The sequence below is a fragment of the Cryptomeria japonica genome, chromosome 10 (genome assembly GCF_030272615.1).
Source record: "Cryptomeria japonica chromosome 10, Sugi_1.0, whole genome shotgun sequence".
Taxonomy (NCBI): Eukaryota; Viridiplantae; Streptophyta; class Pinopsida; order Cupressales; family Cupressaceae; genus Cryptomeria; species Cryptomeria japonica.
The window spans coordinates 219,429,939-219,443,615 of record NC_081414.1 but is presented as its reverse complement, the minus strand read 5'-3'; the positions used below and the strand labels follow the sequence as shown (position 1 = coordinate 219,443,615).

The 13,677-nt window shown below is 33.2% G+C and overlaps 1 protein-coding gene across 1 annotated transcript; it reads right to left on the bottom strand.

Annotated features, from left to right (window-relative positions):
* Nucleotides 1-11,190: 11,190 nt before the first annotated feature.
* On the bottom strand, nucleotides 11,191-12,903 carry LOC131034857 (purine permease 3-like). The gene has a single exon (XM_057966455.2). The coding sequence runs from the start codon at nucleotides 12,365-12,367 to the stop codon at nucleotides 11,234-11,236; it is 1,134 nt and encodes a 377-aa protein (XP_057822438.2). The 5' UTR covers nucleotides 12,368-12,903; the 3' UTR covers nucleotides 11,191-11,233.
* Between the last annotated feature and the right edge of the window lie 774 nt (nucleotides 12,904-13,677).

Sequence of the window (13,677 nt, the reverse complement as noted above, 5' to 3'; positions counted from 1 at the left end):
TCGAATTCTAACCCTAAACCTAACCCTAATTCAACGACTTATCATATAACCCTAATTGAATTCTAAATCTAACCCTTATCCTAATTGAATCATAATCCTAATCAAACCATAACTCTAATATAATTGAACCCTGACCCTAACCATAATTAGGATTGTGGTTCGTGTTAAAATTCAAACAAGGTCAATTTTAGTGTTAACTTACAATTAGGATTGGGGTTAGTGTTAAAATTTTATACTAACCATATTAAATATTATCAATTCAACATAGATAAAATAATGATTGTAAAAATGAAATCTTTGAATAAGAAAATTTATATTAGAATGTGTAACTTATACTGACATTTGAATCTATTACAGTTAGATTTAAAAAAAAAACTCAAATAACACACCTCCTCTTTCATATGTTAGTTTCTCTAAAACATATTGATATGGTCATAAGAATTAGCCCTTGTGAGCTATAGAGTTAAAACATTTTTCTCATATAAAATCTAATCTCCTTTTTTTAATAACAATAAAAATTTAAAGTGGTATAACTTAAGATTTTTAATTTATTTTTGCAGCAAGGTTTATATAAGATTCAAAATAAATTACATGTGATATGGTGGTAATTTTATAGATTGGGCTCAAAACACATAAGCATTGCAAAGTTCATGTGAATCAAATTTATAAAAAAAATAAACTCAAAGTCTTAAAAGCATGTAAGAATATTAATTCTCCTTTATTTTTATCCTTGGGATACATGAGTAACAAAACTTATTAGAATTAAAGAATTTATATGGATCTCTTATAAGAGAAAATTGAATGATTATAAAAAATATTAATGGGCATTTATTTTATATTATTGTCACTACTCAAAATCTATTGGAGATAGACATATTTATGATTTTATCTCGAAAAATATTCAACACCAAAAATGTATTTTACTCTCTTCCAAATGTCATAAACTTTAAATGTCCAACTTTATAATATTTAAATTAATAATTATATTCATAGACTCAATTGACACCATTGTTAATATTATTTAGAATAAATTTATATTTCATAATATAAATTTATTCTAAATCATATTAGAGTTTAATAATACTAATAGAACATAATAGATGATAATATACTTATAACACCATCATTGAATTGATTTCTATGATGGTCAAAAGTACATTCATATTGTTTATTATATCACTAGTATCCTGCATTATCAAGATCTCTAAACACCTTCCTTGTATAACTCCATTTTCTGTAAGCTTTTATTTAACTTAATATAATAACTTAAACAAATGTTTAGAAAAATTTAAATATTGAGTCGTCCAAGATAAATATGAATTTTAAACAATCTCTAACACACTTAACTTTACATCCAAGATAATTTAATCCTCTTCTTAAGAAAGGAGCCAAAACTTAAAAATAATATCTCGGCAAAATTGTATCATTCTTCTTACCATAGTTGTATTTCATATACAAGTTTTAATCCCAGGTATTGGATTCTACATTTTTTTTGCATATGCTTCCCAAATTTTTTAAACACACTTTGTGTATAAACTTCAACTTATAACATATGGCTATCACATGCTAAGAAGAGATTGCTTTTCCATGATTACAAAGAATTTTTAAAAAATTCATGTGCCTAACTTTAACTGTGGAATAGAGAATCATCAAATTCAATAGTATTTGATATTTGTTATCAAATATAATTAGAATTTCCCTGGCAGATGTGTATGTAAAATGTAGAATCATAGATAGAGAAAGTAACATACTAGTTTCTTCATTTCACAACAGTGACATGAAAGAAGGAAGACCATGAAGGGGCAGACTAGAGAGGACTCCTAGTATTTGGCAATTCCTTCTTTTAGCCTTCACTAGATATGAAACTTTGTAATCAATCTTGTTGTCATATGGAAATGAATGATACTAAAGTTTGAGCCAAAAGAACCATCACCATAGATATCTAATCCTAGTTGTATATGGTGAAAAATGATGATGACAAATTACTTCAAAACCACAAAGATTTAACCACAACAAACCCTAGTCCTACATTAAAATATTCATCATACACCAATCACGATACCTAAGAATATGCAAATCAACAAATTAAACCAGTATCCCATTCACATGCCAAGTAGGGTTTGATCTCCATTGTCTCTTATCTCCATTGATCTTGTTTGATATATTTGCTCATAGATTTTGTATGTGCACAAGAGCTCAACAAAGAATGGATTTTGGTTGTGAAGTCACTTGATCAAAAGAAGGCTTGATAGTTGCATTAGGTGTCAGAAAGAGGGAAAGAATCATATTATATAGAAGATACTTTAGAAAATTGAGGGATAAGATTAAGAGGTGAAAGAAAGAAATGGTCAGCTAAGATTAAAGGGTAGGTAAGAGAAATAATAAAATAATGAGGGGGGAAGGTAAAAGAAAATTAAGAGATAAATGACATGTGTCATGAAGAGAAAAACCTTATTGAATTAATTAAATAAATCTAAATTTATTTAATTAATAGAAATGGGATCGATTAAATAAATAAAATATTTATTTAATTTAAGGAAAGCATAATTTAAATAAATAAAAAATATTTATTTAAATAAGGAAAGACTAGAAAAGGATAAATTAATTAATTAAATAAAAAAAAAATTATTTAATTAATAGAAGGCTTAGAATAAAATAATTAAATAAATTAAATATTTATTTAATTAATCTAGAACAATTTTAGTTGTCGACACTACCCTATACATTGCATATAAAATATTATAATAGGGAAAAATATATACCTATATATCATACTAAATCCTAGTCTTTGTATGCACATCCACTTGACAAATTCTTCTTCATTATAGGAGTGGTGAAATTATGGTGAGCTTATCACAAATTATATCCAAGAGGATACTAAGTAAAAATGGTATCTGCTAGTTTATCCACTACACCATTAACTCTTCCATGACCGTTTTAGGCATTTAACTATCATTTGACTATCAAATTTATTTTAAATTGGGTTTGCACAACTTGTGGGAGCTTTAGAACTACATATGGATCTATTGAAGGTACTGGAAAGGGAATTTTTGTCAGATATTATAGTTGAAAATACTTTGGTAGACATGTATCCAAAATATGGAAACATAGAGAAGGCTTCTGAACTACGTCTCAAAGAAATGTGGTCACATGGGATGCCAAAATATTCTTCGTAAGAGTCTTTAAACAAAGTTTTTAGTAGAGTTTATTAGAAAAATATGGCCAACCTTAAACCACACACACTAAGCAACATATTAAGTATAGATAATGTTAGTCAATTCTGAGTATTTAACACTTTCCAACAGAGTTTACTAGAAAAATATGCCCATTCTTAAACCACACACACTAAGAAACATATTAAGCCTAGAGAATGTTAGTCAATTCTAAGTGTTTAACACTTTTAATCCTAGAATTGTATTCTTAGAAATCTTAGTTGATGTGGATGATGGAGATCTATCCTCTGCTCCTCATAGGCTAAATATATATTTCTTTGAACAAACTCCTCATCGAAAGTAAAAAAAAAATGCTTCACAAAAGAGATGTAATGCCTCACCAAGAAACCCTAGAGGAACTAACTAACATTCTTGTTAAAATTATCATGTATCAACTAATAATTATTTATTTAATTATTAGTCTATTATCCTCTACACTTAAGCTAAACTTAGGCATTTAATAATATTATAGGTATTTTAATTATTAAATACACCTTACTCCTATAGGATTTCTTTAGGGTTGCATATTCTCCTTTTATAAGGATTGTAATGTATTTAGTTTTTCATTCTCTTTATGAATGATAATATTTTTCTTTAGAGCCATTATTGTTTTTTGCCTCCATTCTTCTCTTCTGACAGGTATTTTTCTTGCAGGTGTCCTTGGGATCTCTGAAGTTGTATTTCTCAACTTCTTCATGGTATCAGATCCATCATCTGCTACTACTTATTCTTGATTTTTTAGAAGATCTTTGGAGGGTAGGGTTTCAAGTTTTTTCAGAGATTTTTATTTGGATATGGGTTCTTCTTTGATTTTGGGCATTTTGGGCTCAAATGGACCTCACTGTTGAACTCAAAACACCCAAAAACCCCCATTTTCATATACAATTTATCCAATTTGGACCATTTTAGCCTCTGGTTTTTTGGGGGGGTTTTTTCCCAATTTTTGGCATGAATTTAGAGAAATTAGTTAAAAAAAAGTTTAAAAATATTTATTAAATTTTTTTTTTGCCATTTTTACAACATACCCAAGCTGAAATGAAAATAATTGTGAAAAATTTTCTTTAAATTTTTTTTTAAAAAGCAATTGGAGGGGGGCTAGCGGCCTCTGCAGGTTTGTACAACCTCTGCAGGTCTGTACGACCTGCAACAAACCATGGACACTGTGCCCCCAGCTACCTTCCATAGGCCTTGGGTTTGTCATTATCTCGCCATGCAGTTGTGCCACCTCCTGCCTTCCTCTCAACTGCCACCTCCTACGTGTCACCTGCCAGCTGCCTCTTGGCTGCCTCTCGGCCACTGCCTCTTGCCCATCACCACTGACCTGTGCCACCTCTATGCCCCCACTAATTTTTTGGCCTCATCGATGTTTTCTGATCCCCGCCTGTGTTTTTTTTCTGACACATAATTTTTTTCTAGCGTTTTTTTCTTGCAAGGGATTTTTTTGGTTGGAAAAGTGAATATTCATAAAATATTCTGCTGACATTAGCATGACTACTGACATTAGTGATACAGACAACATATTGGCCACTTGTGACCCTCTTTGTGCCCTAAAAGAGGGGTTCTTTTGTTTTGGCCATAACTTGGGCGTACGATGTCATTTTTTGGCAAACAAGATATTGTCAAAAAGATAGTTTCGTCTACTTTCTAGATTTGTGGCTTTCATCACTTGGTTTTGTTGCTAGTATAATATAGCGCTATTTGAAGTCAGGGGTGTTGTTTTTAGTCTCCAGCTCATAACTTTTTGCTAGTTTCGCCATTTTTTTTTATTCCAACGGCGTTGGGATGATGTTTCAGATATCTTCACAACCATCTATGCACTTTTTCCAGATTTTAATCTAAGTACATTTTATTCAGTTTTTTGTGTTTTCACACTCTGGTTAATTACTTGGACATTTGAGATCCTAAAAACTTCTCGTTTGGGTAGAATGACTTGTTGTTGGTTGTTCTTCATGTATTTCTAGCCTTTTGTCTTCTTTGAGTATTGCATACATCATTTTGTAAGTATTTTTATTTTTTGCAAACACACTAAAATAAAGTGTCACTATGCCTTGCATGCTTGGGATCTTTCACATCTTGTGCCTTTTTGTACTCGTACTCCATTATAAAGTGCCATGGGGGGGGTTTGATGTTTTCCTTTGTTTTCCATCTACCTTTGTCATGTGAGTGTTCCTTCCATGATATTAGCCTCAGAATGTGTGTTAAGTGAGTGTTCCTTCCATGATACTAGCCTTTATATGTGTTTGTACTTTCTGGTGCACTCGTGATGTTCCAAGTTCTTCGTCATGTAGTTTTTTTTGGCATTCAATTTCAATTTAATTGTCACATCTCCCTTGTCGGTTTATGGGGGATTCTATTATCGGTGCTAATGCTTCCTTGGTTCGTTGGAGTGAGCTATGTATTTAGTATTTGTTCCTATGTACTAGGCGGATGCAACAGCTGGTTTCCCATGCACTTCAATGAGATGGATCATTTACCATATGATTGATCAGCTCTTCAGACTTTGATTTTTTTTCCATCTGTATCTTAGAGTTCAGTTGTTTGCCTTTGTTTGCCATCTAATTCGAGTAGTGTTATTTGAGGGCACTCATGTAGATTACAGTCTTCTCTGACTGATCATCTTTTATTTAAGTGGAGGTTATTCAAATCGATAGTTATTCTTCGACAATGTTTGTAGCTTCATGCTTCAGTGGTGTTCTTCATGTTCATCCTTTGTTCCTATTTTTTGGAACATTCTCTAGTTTGGAGGCTTCTTCGGTCCTTCACTAGTCTTCATCTCTTTTTGGAGTAGAGTTTTTCCCATGTGGTTTTCCCTATTTCTCCATTTTACAAAGACTCTTTTGTACTTGGGTACCTCATCAGGCTTTGTTGTCGAGACCCAAATTTTCCTTCATCATGTAGTTGCATTTTTGCTTCATTCGCTTATTTTTCTAGCTACTCCCTAAGTTCCTCTTAAGGGGGGGTGTTAGAGTTATCATGTATTAGCTAATAATTATTTAATTATTAGTCTATTATCCTCTACACTTAAGCTAAACTTAGGCATTTAATAATATTGTCTAATTATTAAATACACCTTACCCCTTTAGAGTTTCTTTAGGGTTGCACAACTTTAGGGTTGCATACTCTCCTTTTATAAGGATTGTATTGTATTTCTTTTTTCATTCCCTCTCTCAATGATAATCTTTTCCTTCAGAGCCATTATTTATTTTTGCCTCCATTCTTCTCTTGTGACAGGTATTTTGCTTGCAAGTGTTCATGGGATCTCTGAAGTTGTATTTCTCAACTTCTTCAATTCCCAACTATGAGTGGAATATATATATTTTTTAAACTTTAAGTGAACATCCTATAACAATGAAAGGTTAGGATTAAGCTTAATTACACAAGCCGAAGAAAACTACTAACCTATCCTCTATGGTTTCTCAACGTTGTTACTATACTATTCATAGACTATTTAAGGAATTTAATCTAAGAATAATTAACATTTGATACATAAATGTGCATAAACAAGATAACCATATAAGTAGTACATCCATACATATTATTGAATCATGAAACCATATTACATTTAATTAACTTTTAAAACTAAATTCATTGTATAACTAACAACAATAATTTTCCACAACATACAAAGTAATGAATGAAGTACATGAAAACATTAAATTACTTAAGAACAATATTTCCATTTACCAATAAAGACACCTATCACCTAAGTCTCATAGCAAGAGTCATCATAACATGGATTCTCACGAAAAACCACATACAAAACTAAAAGAGTCAACATGAGTTCAACTACATAAGAAACAGTGTCTGCACACAAAATACTATGAGATAAAAATTTGCAACCTGGCACATGAAAATATTGCAAGAAAAAATATATAATTTGTAGGCCGAGAAAAATTATTGTAGGGTGAAATAATTGTAAACTGGCATATATAATATTGCAAGCCGAATAAATTAAAAGAAGAGAAATTTAATTATTCCTGGGCGAATAATCATTATTAGGGTGAAAAAAATTAAAATATGGCAAACAAATTAATTACAGAGGGGTGTGGGTGATGTGTGGGTATAGTTCCCCACGTTGTGGGTGGTATTTCTCTTGCTCCTCCCCCCACACCATGTTGTGGATGGTATTTCCCCCACCCACGGCATGGGGAGGCCTTCTTCCATATCGTGGGGAAGGAGGCTTCTCCCACACCGTGGGGAGGGTAGACTCCTTCATGATGTAGGGGGGTGGGAAGTACCACTCACAATGTGGGGAGCCATACCCATGCCTCACCCACGCCCCTCTACAATTAATTTGTTCGCCTTGTTTTAATTTTTTTTTTCACTCTGCTAATGATTATTCGCTCGGGAACAATTATATTGCCCTACTTTTAATTTATTCACCTTGCAATATTATTTATGCCAGTTTTCAATTATTTCGCTTGCAATAATTATTCTTGGCCTGCAAATTATATATTTTTTCCCTACAATATTTTCTTGTGCCAGGCTGCAATGTTTTATCTCCTAGTATTTTGTGTGCAGACATTGTTTCTTATCTAGTTGGACTCATGTTGACTCTTTTAGTTCCATATGGGGTTTTGGTGATACTCTATGTTATGATGACTCTTGTTATGAAACTTAGGTGATAGGTGTCTTTATTGGTAACTTTGTATGTCATGGAAAACTATTGTTGTCAGCTATACAATGAATTTAGTTTTAAAAGTTAATTAAATGTAACATGGTTTCATGATTCAATAATATGTATGGATGCACTACTTATATGGTTATCATGTTTATGCATATTTATGTATCAAATGTTAATTATGCTTAGATTAAATTCTTTAAATATTATAGGAATAGTTTAGTAACAATGTTGAGAAACCTTAGAGGATAGGTTAGTAGTTTTCTTTTGCTTGTGTAATTAAGCTTAATCTTAACCTTTCACTGTGATAGGATATTCACTTAATGTTTCAAAAATATATATATTTCACTCTTATTTAGGAATGCTAGTTAGTTCCTCTAGGGTTTCTTGGCAGGGTATGACAAGAGAGATCACATAAATCATTTCATATCCATTTCCATTGCCATACGTTTGTAACTACCCACATTTCTCTTTTATGTACACATCATTTTGTGACTATATTGGATTCTCTCTCGACATAATTATTATTTTGATTATGCATTAAACCATTTTATTAATAATTCATATTAAAAAATTATATTGAGAAACATTTCAAATGACTTAATATCAATCGTAAGTTTATACTAAATAAAAAAATTAATTGAATGCTCTAGAAAAATCTACAAGATTTACATTCATTATATAATTCAATGTTATTTGACTATTAGGTATGATTTATGAAAGACTTAGTAATATTAACTTTAAGTTAGAATATCTTTAATATTTGATTCACATATTTTATTGGAATGAAGAATATATTATATATTTTATTTTTTATTATTTTAATAATTGTTATACATTTTTAATAAAATAATATTCTAAGTCATTATAAAAAAATATACAAACATCATTTTTTTATTAATTTTGTTCATGAATATATACTATATTTAATGTTTATTTTATCTAAATTTGAGGTTGACTTTCTTTTCAAAATTCTTATCTATGGTCAAAATTACTTCTGAAATATTAAGATGTGTCCAATTTTATATGATACACCTAATCTCATCACTTGTCATGCAAGTTATTCAATCCAATTCCTATATACACATCAAAAATGGAAGTGTTAAAAATCATCCATAGAAAATTATCTGATTATGTAGGTGACCAATGTGTCCTCATACAAGTATGCAGGCAAATTAGGGCGGTCACCAACAGATGTAAAAAAAGAAAATTTTGAGCATTCATTTCCCCATAGAGCTCATTAAACACAATTGCAAGACATCCTTAATGTCCAAAATATAGTGAGGCCTCTCTTTAAAATCAATATGCATTTTTAGAGGACAATATTTTTCTTTGATAGCAATTTATTTGTCAATGATAAGTAGAAGATTAGTTCAAGATATACTTGTACTCTTAAATTGGAGTATTTCTAGAAGGACTACGAGGATGATTTTAAAGTGCGAAGGAGAACTAGATGAGGCTTATAGTTGAATAGATTAAAGTCTTTAACCTAGGATGAGGTGTTGAAGATAATGAAGATGACCGCTTTGATATTCTAGAACCAATTTTTACTTTACCATTTAAATATAGTCAATTATGCCAATCAATTAGGATGATAAGGAAATTAATGACATTTAAGGGAGGTTGCTCTTTCTAACGAAGAAGACTAAAAGATTGCTAAATATAAAAAATTGTAGAACACACTATCATAAAGCCACCTATAAGAGACAATACCTCAAATAGGTGCAACTAGAATGGATCTTTCTTAGCTCAATCCTTTGCATCATTCTACACCATGGAATCCAAAGCTTTCATAAATATTAAAGATGATGAAGAGGATCCCAAAAGAGATTAAGAAACTAAACAATTCCATTTAGATAAAACATTGAGAGTAGCTCTCAAACCACCCATCAACAACCAATTTCACTGAACTCCTCCCTCTTTATCACTACCACCATCTTTGCCTTGCCCACCTTCTCCTCCCAAAATTTCTCTCTCGCTATTACCACACAAGGATATAAACTACAAAACTCACTATTCCGCCTATTATTCCTTCCTCTTCCTCTTCCTCAAATCCTAAATAGACTCTATAATCTGAAAATGTCTATCCAGCACTTAGATGCACCAATATAAAAATTACCCTTATACATTATCACTTACTTCACTTACTGATACAATCCTAAGAGCTAGATCTCCTAACTATGATCCTCGCAAGGAGATAGAAAGAAAAGGAAAGCAATTGCACTTGGATTTGATGGAGTAGTCATACTACTAGAGATGCCCCCTCAGCCCAAAAAAGGCTTATCCTACCTCAAGACTAATTGTTGACGCTTCCTCTAAATACGGACCATGAAATATGCAAAATTTGCATTAAAGGCTAGTTGACTGGAATTCTATGAGTATGCGAAGACAGGCAGAATGACAGCTTCTAACCAGGAACATAGTCATCTGGTCTCACCTGTGCATACACGAAGAAGTCGCTGTCCCCCGTCATCTTAAAAAAGGTCTCTGTTTTTCCTTCATTCGATCTCTACGATGCTTACATTGCCACATTTTATTTATTATATCTACCATAATACGTTCAGACCGGCGACAGCTACACAATCATATCTCATATCTGTCATTCTGTCTTTTTCTTCATCGATATTCTCCATTTCACTGTCTTAAAAGGATTGGAGAAAACAGACGCTAACAATGGCAAAGCTTTGGCATTTAGCCCATTAATTAGCAGCTTTTTTAGGAGAATCACTAAATAAACTATACAAAAGTAGAGCAGACGCATGTGCATGTGCTTCTTTCATTGCTGAAAGATCTCAAGTCCCGTAAATTTAGCTTTAAAAGGTGAATACAATCGAACTGAAAAATGAGCATATTCATTCCCAGAAAGTCTACTCTGTGCACAATTTAGTCATTATATCAAGGCTAAAATTGTCCTATAACTATAATCACATGGATAGTTACCTCCATCATCAACAACATGGTTAAATTAATCTGATAGTTATAGTCTTTCGTGCCAGATCGATAGTGTGCCTGCATTAACAACCAATTTAGATTGAAATCGCCAGTCCATGAATTCTAGTAAAGATTGGATTAGAGGGTGAGATTTATTTTAATACCGCCACATTGTAATAAGCCTCCAAAAAGAATAATTTGCATAAAACTAAGGGCATCTAGCTACGATGAGATCCCCGTTGTTAGTTTGGTGGGTTGCTCTTCAACAGACGACATATTGTTCTGATACAAGTTGCAGTGACATATTTTTTATATGGTAGATCATCAGATGCTTTTTTGAAATTTAAAAAGGAAAACAAAATTTAACCATGGAAATATATGGCAGAATAAGCAGTCCTCCATAGGAGACTATAACTTTTTCTTGAACCGTACGAACTCGTTACATTTGAAATATTTCAATATTTTTTATTTATTTCTGAACCGTATGAATTTCAGTATTAGAGTTTTTCTCTTTAACAGCCTCCTCCAAAGATTTTTGCTCCACGATTCCTGGGAATTCACAGGTGTGGTTAGGAATCCGTTGGTTCATTAGCTCTGCAACATTGGCTGGCTGTTTGGATTTAATATACTCCCCATATAAATATGAGGCAAAACCCCATAAGGCCAGTGCCAGAGCGAGCCCCTTCTCCCCGCTGAAATTCTCATGATATATAATAATTGCCAACACTTGTGTCACTGGAATAAACACAGTTTTGAGGATGCCACTCAACAGAGAAGACGTTAGAAATATGACACCAAACACCCCAATGAAGAAGAGCTGCCACGAGATTGCATTCCACACTAAAGCAACGTAGAACTGAACTTCCCCAACATCAGATGCCCTAGCCTCACTTGCAACGGTCTCAAAATCCTTGTTCACTACCATGCCAATTGTGCACAACATAGTTGCAGAAAATGACATTATGAGCTGCATCTCCATCACCAGAGCATATGTTACTCTGCACTTGCTTCCCTTGTACACAAGTTCAATGATAGGAAGGATTAATCCATAGAGCCCAGCTGCACCAATTGTCAAAAGAAAACCCAATATGTACTCTTTGTTTGTGACCTCTTTGGGTTTGTCATTCTTGGTTTGGAAGGCAAGCAAGACAGAGCCCAGGGTGAGCAAAATCACAGCATTGATTGAATAAGGGGTGAATCTCTGACGCACCAAGAGAAATGCAAAGACTGCATTGAAGGCCAGCTGAGTGGCATTCAACAAGGAGTATGTAGAGAGAGGCAGGTAAGAGACTCCCCATGCATCCATGTAATCATCCACCCCTGTGATGAGCCCAATTGCACAAGCAGCAAGACATTGATGGAAAGTAACATGTTGAACATCTGGTTGCCTTTTGTATAGTATGCAGAGGGGCAGAATGAGAATGGGCCACCCTGCAGTTTCTAGCCAGGAACACAGCCATCTACTAGATCCTCCATGGACGAAGTAAAACCTGAGTGACAATGGCCCTGAAGTGGTGCCAATACATAATGCCAAGCAGTTCAGCAACACCACCGTCCACTCCATCAAGCTCTTCTCCTTTGTCTGGCCTTCCTTTACATCCATTGTTTCTGAATCTAAAGGAGATAGGTATCTATACTTTGTGGTTTAAGCCCAATCATGTATGGAGGGTGCTCCTAGGATGCTCTATAACCTATAGCACGGATGCATTTAAACAATATGATCCAGGGTGAATTCAGGGATTCCTATAAACAGAGGATTCACCTCAATTTCGGAAATAGTTAAAGCCCAGTAGCTCTACCTCTGTATACACAAAGAAGGTGCTGTCACCTGGCTACAGACCATATTGAACCTTACAAAGAATCTCTGCTTTTTCTCTTTGATCTCTAAAATGTTTATATTGCCGATTTTTATTTATTATATATGCCTGAAAATATCCAGACAGGCAACGGTTATACGATCATATCTGTCGTTCTGTCTTTTTTCACCAATATCCTCCATCTCATTTTCTTGAAAGGAATGTTAACTCAGCACTTCCTATTTATGTTTCTTTGACAATATGAGGGGTATCGCAGTAAACAGACGCTAACAATAGGGACGCTTTGTCATTAAGGTCGTTAACTAGTAGCCGTATTAGGAGAATGCCTATATAAACAACAATACAAAAGCAGAGCGGACGCATTGGTTTCTTTCATTGCTGAAAATTTTCATGTTTCAAAACTTGAACTTAAAGAAAACAATACCCACAAAATCTACTCTGTGCACAGTGTACTTATTATAACATGGTTACAATCGTCTTATGAGTATATTTACCTAGTAATCAGATCGATAGTCACCTCCATGAACAGCTGACGTAAATTGGAATCGTCAGTCCATGAATTCTAGTAAAGATTGGAATCGTCAGCATATATAGATGGTGATAATGAAAAGCATCACTGCCTCCATAAAAGGCACTAGCCGACTGCTAACCAACGTATTGTCCTTAAACAAATTGAGTCGATATACACAGAATTGATATCAATGAAACCAAAGTTAGCTCCGCAATGGGGACCATTATGAATTTCTGCATCATATTTCAAGAATTAGGCAATATAATAGACATCTTATTTTGATCATAGATCAAAAAATATAATCTAAAATTTCGAAATGAAATCCAAAAACTTATTAGTATTCAATAACCTACACTGTCTTATAAGTTCAGAGAATGAGAATGTACCCGATTTAGAGAGGCCACAGACGCTAAACTAGATGATGAAAGAAGTAAGAACCTTGATTGGATTTTCTAATGGCCATTTCCGCTTTCTGAATACTACCTCGATCCGATTCAGCAAGTAAACAATTTTTTATCTTGTACTGAACTCTGCACATGGTAGAGGACCCTCCTGCACATGGAGTGGGGAATGGAGTATTGGCGG

Bases quoted from the DNA above. Each gene is read 5' to 3' on its own strand.
- LOC131034857 (XM_057966455.2), bottom strand. From the start codon at position 12,367: ATGGATGTAAAGGAAGGCCAGACAAAGGAGAAGAGCTTGATGGAGTGG.